The 11,892-nt window shown below is 50.1% G+C and overlaps 1 protein-coding gene across 7 annotated transcripts in view; it reads left to right on the top strand.

The window, feature by feature from the left end:
* meis1a (Meis homeobox 1 a) overlaps positions 1 to 5,134 on the top strand; it is a 29,456-nt gene extending 24,322 nt beyond the window's left edge. For 5 of the 7 annotated variants that reach the window (XM_013914805.1, XM_005748578.2, XM_005748577.2 and 2 more), the window contains exons 10-13: positions 2,050 to 2,108; positions 3,389 to 3,478; positions 3,770 to 3,884; positions 4,737 to 5,134. In XM_013914805.1, coding sequence (XP_013770259.1) covers positions 2,050 to 2,108; positions 3,389 to 3,478; positions 3,770 to 3,828 — 208 coding nt within the window. In that variant the 3' untranslated portion in view covers positions 3,829 to 3,884; positions 4,737 to 5,134. The remainder of the gene's footprint in view (positions 1 to 2,049; positions 2,109 to 3,388; positions 3,479 to 3,769; positions 3,885 to 4,736) is intronic. The other 2 variants (XM_013914803.1, XM_005748580.2) reach the window with 2 other exon arrangements.
* The last annotated feature ends 6,758 nt before the right edge of the window (positions 5,135 to 11,892 follow it).

Raw genomic sequence — 11,892 nt, 5'->3', positions numbered from 1 at the left:
GGGGTGTGTGGTGTGCAGTTGGTGGAAATGGCATTTTCATGGCAAACAGCTGGACTGGTTTATTTAAATACGCCCTTGGTGGTGGTGGGGGGGGGCTGACCTCAAAATGACTCCCTCAGTGGGCGGAGCTTCTACATGTTTTACAAGCAGGCGGTTGGGGAGTGTGTGTGTGTGTGTGTGTGTGTGTGTGTGTGTGTGTGTGTGGTGATTAATAGATCTGCTTTGTTTAAACACTGACTGTACAGAGCGGCCCGAGCCCCGCCCCTCCCTGCCCCTCCTCGCCGGGCGGTGGGGGTCAGGAGGCCGATCGTCCTTCGAGGCTACGCCCGAAGTTTTCATTATTTCAGAGAAATCCGGTTCTGGTCTCGTTGTTTTCCTCTGGCTTTAAATGTGTTGGAGGCAAGAAACAAAATGGCGGCCTAGTGCTGCAGAAGGATTGTGACCACGGCCTCGCACGCGGTCCCAGATGTAAGACTTTCAGTCGCCCCGGCAGGTCGGTTCTGGAGGTCTGAGGAGCAGGAAGGTGGATGGTGTTTCCTGTCTGAGACTTGGAAACGGCTCCTAGCAGGTTTTTGAGTGCGCCGGTTCCAGCGGCGACATCTTTGTGGTGATGGGGCTCGCGGTTCCTGTGGGAGCGTATGTCTTCTCTGCAGTTGACCTCTGCAGAGTGACCATGTGACCTCTGTAAGAGGCCTACCACACCGTTGGACCATTAAACTCCTGGGTCCTCACTCTGTGCTGGGGGCGGGTTTTCAGCACGTCTTTGTCCCTCCTGTCTCTCCCGTCTCGCTCCTGATGGAGGATTTTTCCCTGCAGGACTCAGTAAGATCAGCTTTCATCACTGATCCTTTTCTCAAAGACACGCAGACCTGAATGTTCACTGACACTGGATGACGATCCATTATATAATCAGTTCACGAGAAGGTTAAGCATACTCCTCCTCACCTACACGTTCTTTGTTCTCAGCCTGGCAGGAAGGTGGGGAAGAGGGCGGAGTTATGTAGTCCCGGGCGTGTCCAACAGGTCGACAGGATGTGATGTTTGCTACTGAAGGTGGAAAGGGTTTTAAATTTGTGCTTTTAACAGTTACATTGATGCTGCGATTATTATTTCATGTGCTGACTCGATGAAAAGTGGAGGACTGGCCCCGCCCACAGTGTTACCTGCTGCAGAAGATACCTGGATACCTGCATTTCCAGCATGTTTCAACATTTCTGAGAGGAGATCATTCGTTTTTTCTTTGGATGTTGACCAAAACCAGATTTACCAAAACGTCCAAATGAAACCGTGACGTTGGAGTGATCTGAGGCTGTCGGCCGAGCTGCGCTGTGCAGTGCGAGCGACGTTTATTTCCTGTTTCGTGTGTCCTGATGAGCTCGTGCAGCCTCGTGCTAACGGGCTGACTGACCTGGAAATATTCTCCTCCCCTCTCCCCCCACCGCGTACCTTTTTCGGTCCCCCAGAGGACAGCTGTGGCCTTTGTTTTTCTGAAAAGAAACCCCCCCCACCCTCCTGTTGAAATGGTCTCTCCCCACCCGGGGCTCAGGGTGTAGGAGGACATAAATCAAGCAGGAAACCACAGAGCTTTTACTTGGGGGGGGGGGGGCTACATAGGTCTTTAAGTTGAGGAAGACCAGAATGGGGGGGAATGACTAATGGGAGTAGCTGGGGAGGTCACAGGAGGTGCCGGGTCGGAGGTCACGCATACCAGGATGATGGCTATAAGAGTGTATTTAGGAGACGTTGCCAGTGCTCGCCGACGGCTTCCCATTGGTTAATCTCCAGGAAGTGATCTGATTGATTTGTGCTGATCATGTTAAACCGTTTATTTGCACAGTAACAGGTCAGATGGACCCGACTTCTGTAACACGCCTGCATCGGGGCCTCGATGTTCACGTAAATGACGGTAAAATTTAAACCAGTGGACGAGTTTCCAGTGAAGCCAGTTTGAGCTGCTGGGTGTTTAAACTTGACCTGAAGCGATTTATCAGTAACAAGTTTATTGTTGTCGTTAAAAACAAACTCTGACTTCTTTTCTTTGACTTTCAGGTTCATCAACGCGAGGCGGCGGATTGTTCAGCCCATGATCGATCAGTCAAACAGAGCAGGTGAGGTCTCACAGGTGTATTAGTGGCTGTTGCGTGTCCATTAAATCAGAAACTCCTCCAGTATCCGTGCTCTTCCACCGTGTCTGCGTGAGCTTTCCAAACACCCGGCTGGGACTGGAACGCCAGTGGAACTCGCTCCGCGTGTAAGGCGAGCTGAAAAAGCGGCGTCTCGCTCGGTTCCTCGGAGCGTTGGAGCGAGCAGAGAGGCTTAAACTCTGAATGGCTTCTAAACCCCGGCGGGGTTAGCTCCAGACAAAGACACTAATCGCTTTGACCGACCACTCCATTCAAGGTTTGAAGCTGGGATTAAAACAAATAGGAGCCCCGGCTACAGTGGAGCTAAAGTCCTGTTAGCCTTTTGGCCCTTGAGCTTTCTTAGCATTAACCCCGCGGCTCACTTCCTCACAAAGGTTTGGAGACGCTGCTGAAAGACGGCGGTGAGAAACAGCTTCAGCGACCGAGGCCGATTCCACCACGAGGACCAAAACCTCTCCGTTCATGTCCGACCGATGGCCCCCCCCATCGCGAGACCGTCACAGCTGCTTTAACAGATGTGATGTTATTCGAACACGTAATGCAGTGATGTGATGTTACATTTCCTTTACGTTTCGCCTCTCTTCCTAACACAGCACGAGTGAAAACAGTCGTATGATATTTGGAAGCAGTGGTTTTCTATCGATTCGTGTTTTTACCCCACAGCAGAGTGAAGGAGGCTTTCATGTGAAGCCAGCTTTTATTAGAAGCAGGCGCTAACCTCCGATTCCACGTGTCCTCGCTGTAATTGGAGCGCGCTTAGCTGCGCACAGGATCGCTGCAGGATCTGCTTCTATTTTGCTCTGTTAGGAGATACAGCGTGAGCCCGCTGACGCAAACCCGACGCTTCCTGTAACCAGGGGCGCCACTCGTAAAGGGGGAGGCGCTAACGCAGCTGGCCTCAGATGGATGAACTGAGGGGAGGCAGTCAATCACATAAAGGAGGATTATTTTGGACTGTGGATCATGCAGAGTTACTCTGCACAGACTGTAAGTGTAAAGAAAAAATGTGAACATTTTGAGACTAAAGAAGATGGGCAGGAAAAAGATCACGGATGGACCTGATTGGCGCTCAGGTTCTCATGTCGACAACTGTAATAGGCTTGATTTTTCCTGGTGTTTGCGTGTGGACCTGAACACGCCTTTGTGTGTGGGTGTAAAGTGGAGCCTGTGGCGGTGTCAGTGCAGGCCGGCCGACGGCCTCGGCGCCCTCCGCCATTAAAACGAGCTGTCGTCTCTGTCCGCAGTGAGCCAAGCGCCGCCGTACGGCCCAGATGGCCAGCCAATGGGAAGCTTCATGGTGGACGGTCAGACGCCCGTGGGAATCAGACCGCCTGGTAAACACACACAGCTTATGCTGCTGTGGGTTTGATTGTGTTACATTATTGCAGAATCTGCACATTGAAATCAAAGTTTAGATTTAACACAGAGAGGACGGCTTATTGTGAACTGAGCTTCATGCAAAGCTACAGTCACGCTGCAGAGATCAGTCGTGGCTGATTTCATAGTTTCAAAAGCTTTTATTTACAGAGGAGCTGAAGGAAGAGGGGGCAGTGCTTTCATCTGTGTGTGTGTGTGTGTGTGTGTGTGTGTGTGTGTGTGTGTGTGTGTGTGTGTGTGTGTGACAGGTCCGATGGGTGGTGTAGGGATGGGGATGGGCGTGGAGGGACAGTGGCACTACATGTAGCGCCACCGCCTGCACCCTGCAGCCTGAGGAGGCGCCCGGCGTCGCAGGAAACCACCGTGAGTGACGCCACACAGAGCCAGCACTTCCTGCATTCTCTTCAAATTAAAGGCGTTCTAGTGTTTTCAGTGGACCCTTTGCTGCTTAAAAGGGCTTTTAATTTGAAAGAGATCTTTAGACTTTCTTGTAATCTGGATGTTTGAAGTGAATCTGCTGCTATAAAGATGTGACAGAAACACCCACAGCCTCGGCGCTGGCGGCACTCAGCCGATGTCAGTATGTCGCTCGCTTTGGATTGATCCTGAACGGCTCCAACAGCCTGAGCTTCATCTCCTCTCAGCACCTCCTCACTAATTAAAGCCAGTTCCCTCTGATTAAAGGTCAATGAATCCTCTGAGAGCCGCTCCACGTTCAGTCTAATGAACTGATCGTTAGCGAGAGGCGCGCTCATCTCTTTATTTGATTACACAGAGTCCAATTACTCTGTAAGCAGTTTTTATTATTAAGCAGGAGGGAGGGAGGGGGAGGAGGGAGGGGGAAGTCAATGGAGACGGCAAGTCAACGAGATTTTCTTCTCTCAGCTTTTACTGACGATGCAGCTGTCAGTGAGACACACACACACGTGTGTATTTATATCCTTGTGGGGACATCTCACTGACATAATGCTTTTCCTGGCCCCTCACCATCACAAGTGAATGCCTGACCCTAAACATGACCTCACTGTAACTAAAACCACATTTTGAGTGGCCTTCAAACTCGTGGGGACCGCAAAGCTGTTTTTCCCCACAAGTATAGTAAACACACACACACACACACACACACACACACACACACACACACACACACACACTGGTTCCTGAGGCTACGTCGGGCCTTCCTCCTGATCTTGACCCTCTGTGTTTCCTCTGCAGGACTCTGATCAGGTCTGCAGACCCCATAGCGTGGAGCGGGACCCCACGCCTCTTCACCTCCTGCCCATCAGCTCTCCGCCCTGTGGGCGTGGCCTGATGAGGAAACACCTGAGCTTGTCTCTGTTCTCGGCGGGCCTTCTCAGAGTGCTCCACGGACTAAAAAGAGAAACGTGAGGTAAGACAGTGATCGTGAAGGCAAAGATGAACACTGTCCACCGCGCGTTTCTGGATTTGATCACTTCCTGTGATGTAATCTCCCAGAACGGACAGATCTGCAGCTCGGCTTCCTCTCTGCGCTCGCTGATGGACTCCTGAAGCCGTTTGCTCTGCAGACAGACAGTTTTGGACCGTAGACCCCCTGAGACCTCCCTCTCCGTAAATAAAACTGATTCTGTGGATTTCTGAGTCTGATTTTTGACTCCTGCTGCGTTCGGTGCCTCACTGAAATAAAATGTCAGCGCTTCAGTTTATTGTCCAGCTCAGCTGTGACACGTTTCTATCCAAGAGGAAAAAATAACAAATATTCACTTTGGGAAAAAACTGAAGTAAAAAAATGAATAAATTGAGAATGAGACTTCGTTTAAGGTGGAATGAAAACTTATTTTGAACTGCAGGTGACATTCAGCTCCCGTGGATCAGGTAAACAAAGATGTTTAACTGCACATGTAATCCTGAAATATGATCATGTGATTCCTGCAGCCTCATCATGCAGCTGTTTGTCTGCATGATGAAGGAGACTTGTTTCAAAACGTGAGTGTGTAAAAGGCCGCCTGTTAACAACAACAACAACAACATTGAACGTACATTTCAACAGTTGATGGTCAAAAACAGGAGCTGTCATTTATTCCTGTGTTACTGAATCGCTCGGGTGTCGCGAGGAGTTTTTATCGGCAGGAAAACAGATTAAAGTCCAAAATTTCTGCCTTCCTCCGACGCCTCAGTGAGCCTTATGTTTCACACCCCTACCATAACACACAGTCCCACAGTGTGCTCTGCGACCTCCTGGTGGGCTGTGATGGTACTGCAGGTGATCCCCATCACTTATTCACAATAAATGAATTTAAATTGAACAAGTTAAAATTCTTAATTTTCCTAAATTTAAGTGGAAAGAAATAGAATTTCAAATTTATGCTTTTGTGACGTTCATGTCGTAGCATAAACACATCAGTTGCTCCACGCTTAGCCTGAATCACACAGACTCACTGGGATTGGCTCCAGAAACTCAAATATTTTTGTCTTTATTGATATTTTAACAGGAACTAGTGACACAAAGGCTCCGGGTTTAAAACCGACTGACTTCCTGCTGTTCTTCATCTCTGCCTTGTTTGGTTTTTAATGCTGAACTCGTTCATTAATGATCCGAATGCATCACCGTGAGACGTCCACAACAAGCTCCAATCAGCCCGATTTATGACTTCATTCAAGTTTCATTCACTATAAAGTTATAAGTTGTGTTTCGGGCGAGCATCACACGGTTTCTGTCTTTAAACTGGTCTCAGACCAGCGTTCAGTGTCCCAGCTCTACTGCGTCGTTTTGGCTCCACGTTTCTCTTTAATCTCGATTTTTTTTAAAGTGAAAAGGCTCCAGAAATGAAAATTCATCGTGTTTACAGCTCATCCTGATATTTGAAAGATTAGCTGTGCCGGTGAGCCCTATGGGGATAGGCTCCACCCCTCTGTGACCTTGTAGAACTGCTTCTGACCTCGATTAAACGTGAAGTTTGTGCTGTTTAGTTTCTGCGCACAGAGCTCGGGTTGATCTGTTGGTGTCCCGGAGGCGGAGCCTTTCCTTGGCTGCAGTCACAGTGTGAAGCTCCGAGTCTTCGTGTCTTGTTTGCGGGTGTCGCTCAGCTCGAGTCACTCCATTCGAATCGACGCTCCGGGAGGTTCAGTGGCGACGCCTTCAGCAGGCCTGATGGGAAAGCTGCCATGGAGAGATTTGTCCCCCTCGTGGATGTGCTGCCCCACTCTGGGAGTTTTCTACATGTGCCTCATTTCAAAGGCGGCTGACACAAAAACAAAATCATTAATCTGCTTTGGATCCTCTGCGGAGCTTTGACTTCAGATGAGTTGTGACTGACAGGCTCCATGGCACGCCCATGTTTGACTGCCATCTTAGGGGATTGTGGAAACTGCCTTCATCTCTGCTTTTAAAGAGAAATGAGTGATTAGTTGGCAGCTGTCGAGCGTCCGTCTGAGGATCCAGACTCGCTGTCAGATGCACAAAGAAGAGCCGGGACGCGACGAGCTGACGGCTGCTGGGAGCGTAGCTGGGAACAACGGCGAGAGGTTTATTGTTTATCGGTGACATTTCCCACAGACGAAGCAGACAGTGAATGCATCATGTCAGATGTGTGACAGACAATGTTCAGAAAGTTCAGAGCTCACGTTTGTGGTGACGGCCAAAGTCAGCAGGGAGGTGACTGCGCTAGCTCCACCCGAGCTGGACCTCTGGGCCGTGTTTGTGCTGTTGGAGCCTTTTAATGACATCATGTGACCAATCATATAGCTGCCATGAGGTCACTGTACTAACAGACCGTCCAAGAAAGCAGAGCTCCGGGATTGGTGTAGACTTAGATTGTAGGATTCTGATTGGATGTTACTGATTGGCCGGTATCTGTGTCTGTGGATGATAACAGAGCTTCCTGGCATTAACTGTGCCGAGCTTTGGTCCAAATATGGTCACCAAAGACTGATGTCACAGCTACCACCATCATTTACATACAGTCTATAGTTCTGGTATGTGTGAGCACACAAACATAAATACGTCCTGTGCTCAGATGGGAACGAACCGGAGCACTAACAAGGTTCCTCCAAACACAGTCACCTCGGGCTTCAGTCCGAGGAGACGTGAATCTTCCTCCCTCAGCAGCCTCCCCCACACTAAAACCCTCCCCCCTCCCTCCAGCCTCCTCTGAGCGAGCCGACCTCACAGTTGGATAATTTATTGCCTTTAATTAAGCGGCTGCTTCAGGAGGGATGAAATGCGTTCCTCTGTGTTTGGGGCAAAAGGGGGAAGGTATTCGGTGTCTCGCAGAGGAACCAGAAACTCATGGATCCTGGTTACTGTGGGGAGGAAGTGGGGAGGGAGGGGTCAGTTTACCCCGACTGGACAGGAAGTCGCTTATTAGAGACAACCGACCGTTCACCTGAGAGCGCGCTCAGAGTTAGAGCACACATCCTGCAGTCTGTGAGGTCAAAGGTCATTGACACAGCTGAAAATACTCATAAAAAGTAACTAAAAATTCTGCTGATTAACTCATAAAATAAAAGTATCCATTTTAAACAAAGTCTGCTGTCAGGCCCACCTGATGGGTGTGGAGGCGGAGCCACTAAATCGTACGCACCGTACCTTTAAATTCTTAAAAAGAAAGTAGTCCCGGGACGGCACATACGCTAAAACGCAGAACAAAAAGTGTTTTTTCCCCGAGCAGAGAAGCGCTCAGATCCACCTGTGCTGAGGTTCTGCTCTGTGGTCCGTTACAGTCAGAGACGAGCAGGAAGCAGGTGAGGGTTTAGGGGCGGGGCTACGCGGTGATGGATAAGTCATTATGTATGGGTGTGGCGGATCCACCTGCTCTTCGAGTCAGCCGGAGGTCGCTCGGACTCGGGTGATGTCATCTTTTCAGACCGCCCCGACGCAGCTGGATGACATCAGCGACCACAGTCGAGCTCGAGTTTTCACCTTTAATACCGAGATGTTCACGCTGAGGGAAAGCCGCCATCTTTGATGAACCTCTGGGTTTATTTCCAGGCTTTATTCCCCCCTCACGTCTCCTTCTTGAGCCTGCTGGAACTTTATGGGCCAACTTTAAACTTTTTAGCTTAACTGGAGCGAAACAGGACGTTTCCCAAAGCGCTTCATTAAACTGTCGTTTTCCAAAACAAGAATCACGTTGTTTCTCAGAGTGACGGAAGCAGAAGGAGAGGACGCGACGCTCTTCACCGTCAGACCCACAGTGCTCTGCTTCTCACTGTTCGGGCAGAACAGGAAGACGTTTGGACCGACAGCATAGCGACGGCGCCTTCTCCAGCTTCTTGTATTTCAGTCTTCGATGGAGGTAACGAAAGTTCGACTGAACCCTTCAATGACCGTGTCTGTTCCACGAGTCCCACGGCTCGATTTCCATTCATGTTTCCAGGTCCCTGTGACCTGACGTAGCTCCTCCGGTCTGAGGGCGCAGCTGGAGGATGTGGTGGCGTCAGGTTTTCATGTCCTGACTCAGGTCAGCCAGTTACAGCCGAGGCAGAACGAGCTCAGGGCTTCCCACAGCTCCGTCCAACATTCCCTGTTTCTGGAGCAGCGCCGGATGTTCGGCATGAAGACTTTGGCTCAAAGGAGGCCTCGAGAGAGGGTCAGTCGGCGAGGAAAGAAGCCTCGTTGCTTGGTTTCGTGTTCTGTTGGCGCTCGCAGAACTGGAAGCACAGCACACGCTCAGGCTCTGCTCTCGGGGAGTCTCTGCCCCCGAGAGCAGAGCCCAGCCAGCCCTCACAGACCTAGAGTCCAGGACTCTGCACTGCGTCATGGTGTCGTGGCTTAGAGCAGCCTTTTACTCCACGGAGGGTGTGCTCGTTGCTCAGGTGGTCCCTGTTATCAGCCACCAGGAGCACCTGTCCTCTGACCACCAGGTATGATGGATGTGTTTACTGTGGAACAATGAGCAGCACACACAAATGTCAAAATGAAACAGGAAACATAAAGACGCAGAAACGGGAGACGTAACTAAGGAACAGAGGACACGACGGCCTGGAGAGACATGGAACGAAACAGGAAGGGGACACGAGACCTCGACAAGACAACACGGAGACAGAAACATGACGAAAACCCCACAAACATCATCCCTGTCACAGCATCTTACAAACACTGGGAACGATTTACCTGCTGAGGGCTCAGGTGACTGCGTCTGGTATGAACATCTGTCTCAGCATCTGCATGCAGAAAAGAGGAACCGGAGCGTCTCCTACAGAGCACACCGAAACCCACAGAACCCGACCTCTGACCTCTGCCGGGTCAGCTCACAGCAGAGGAGCGGTTCGTCGTGTCTGCGGCGCTGGTCCGGTTCTGTTGGGTTTTACATGAATCGCGCCCGCTGAGCTGCATCTGTCTGCGGTCGCTTTGATATCTTGATGTCAGTTTTCAAAGGAAAGCATGAAGAAATCTTTTTCTTATTGTTGGGAAGAACACAAAGTTCCACGCTGCCCCCGAATGTCTAAAATCTCGTCTTCTGTTTGCGTGGACACATCAGACAGGAAATGCCAAATCCATACTCATAAATCCACACCCTGAACTCTGAGGGTACAGGCGACGGCCGGCAGGCCCAGCAGCAGGTCTGCGCCTGCAGCTGAGAGCTGCTGGTCGTGTTAAAGAAGCACCAGGTTCTCTGAGCGTCGGCCTGCCGACCTTCAGCTCGCAGACCTGTGAGCTTTGGATCAGTCTGTCCAAAGATTATCACTGAATCATCAGTTATTAATAACCTCTGGCTCTCTACTGGAAACGTCCTGCACTCTTCTGCTGACCGAGCTGAGACGTTTATTCTGGTCTCTGAACCGTTAGAATGAACAGCTCGGCTCTTTGCATCAAAGCCTCGAACGCGTTTGATCCAAAACGAGCACGAGTCTGTTTTTTTAACATGAGAGAGTTTTATGGTCTGCAGATCTCCCACAAAGTTTTAGAGCAAACTCGCAGCTCCTTTTTCTCTGAGGTCTTCATCAGGATCGAGCTCACTGTGACCCTGCAGAACATTTCCGCACAGCTGCACGCCGCCTCAGGTCGGCGCTGACACTGCAGGCCTGGGCCGGGGGGCGTCGGTCCAAGCAGACAGTGATCGATGGCTGAGATTAAAGAGCGGCATATCTGGCACTGCCCTCTGAAAGCCCCGCCAGCGGCCTGGCTCACGTTTCAAAGCGCCGTTCAGGCCAGAGAGCCTTTGAGGCCGCGCTGATGGTAAAAGCAGGAGAGCGCTGCTTCCTGCCGGCCTCAGCTCATTGAAACGCTGTGTTTTCTTCGCAGCAGCAGGGTTTTCTAATCACACACATGAAATATGGCGCATATGTGAGTGTGGCTGCGGGCCAGGCGGCGGGCAAGCCACCGCTCAGGTTTCACCTCTGTCCACAGCTGCCGAGCTGGAAACAGCCTCAGACTCAGTGTGCTCTTTTTACACGCTTCACCCAAAATAATCCCTGACGGAGACATTTTAGCTTTGAAGGTGACCTCTTGGACTGCAGCTTTGCACGAGTCACCGTTCAGAAGTAATCCTCGTTAGTGTGATTAACTTCCTCATGCTGAGCATGTGTCCCTGCAGACGGAGCAGCAGCAGCTCAGTGTTCCTGTAAAATGAACTTTGTGTGGCGGAGGCCTAGCGCTCACCTTAAGCTCCAGCACTGCGCCGGCTCGTCTCGGTCCGGCTGGGGTTCCACTTTTCTGGATATGATTGGTGTTTCCTGTGTTTCATGTCTCCTGCTGTGATCACAAACCTGACACTCATAACTTCACTCATAACAGTTATTACTAAAGTCGTACCATTCACAGTCTCTGAGCTACGTTTGGCCATTACACGAGCTGAACTTTTCTCCACCAGACGGCGACGTTTTACACGCTGCTGAGTTGAAATTTTTTCATGTTTCTGTCGTCCCCTCGTTTCCTCAGCAGCACTTTCCTCTTCTCATCCTAAATTAGAGCGTCTCCTTAACTTTGAGCTGTCTGCTTGAATGAGGCTCGCAGAGACTGGTTGCACCATCCTGTGGTAAAAAGTGGTACTGCATGAAAGTACAGCCCAGCCCTGTTCACCCTGTGATTTGGCTGATATCGCTCCAACATGTTTGTTCACAGTCTGCTGAGGCTTTAATTTTGGACTCTTTGACACTGTGATTAAGCTCAGGATTTAAAATGTTTATCTTTATATTGACCTTAATTCATTTTGTCATCCAGGGAAGGACGGATGTTGTTTTGCTGTGCTGTATTTTAATGTGAAGTGTACATATTTATTTTTTATATTGCATGCATTGGTTATATTTTTGTGCAGTGTTTTATTTAGTTTGCATGTTTTAGTTGCCGGCAAATTGTCCTGGAGAGACTCCGCCCTTTCCCCCGTTGTTACTAATTGGACACACCTGAGAGGAAAGGAAAGTAATTGACAGAGTGCTGAATGACACATAA

The sequence above is a fragment of the Pundamilia nyererei genome, unplaced genomic scaffold, assembly GCF_000239375.1.
Source record: "Pundamilia nyererei isolate P.nyererei 1_Seehausen unplaced genomic scaffold, PunNye1.0 scaffold00225, whole genome shotgun sequence".
Classification (NCBI taxonomy): Eukaryota; Metazoa; Chordata; class Actinopteri; order Cichliformes; family Cichlidae; genus Pundamilia; species Pundamilia nyererei.
Note: the sequence above shows the minus strand (reverse complement) of the source record. Positions and strands in the feature narration are given on the sequence as shown.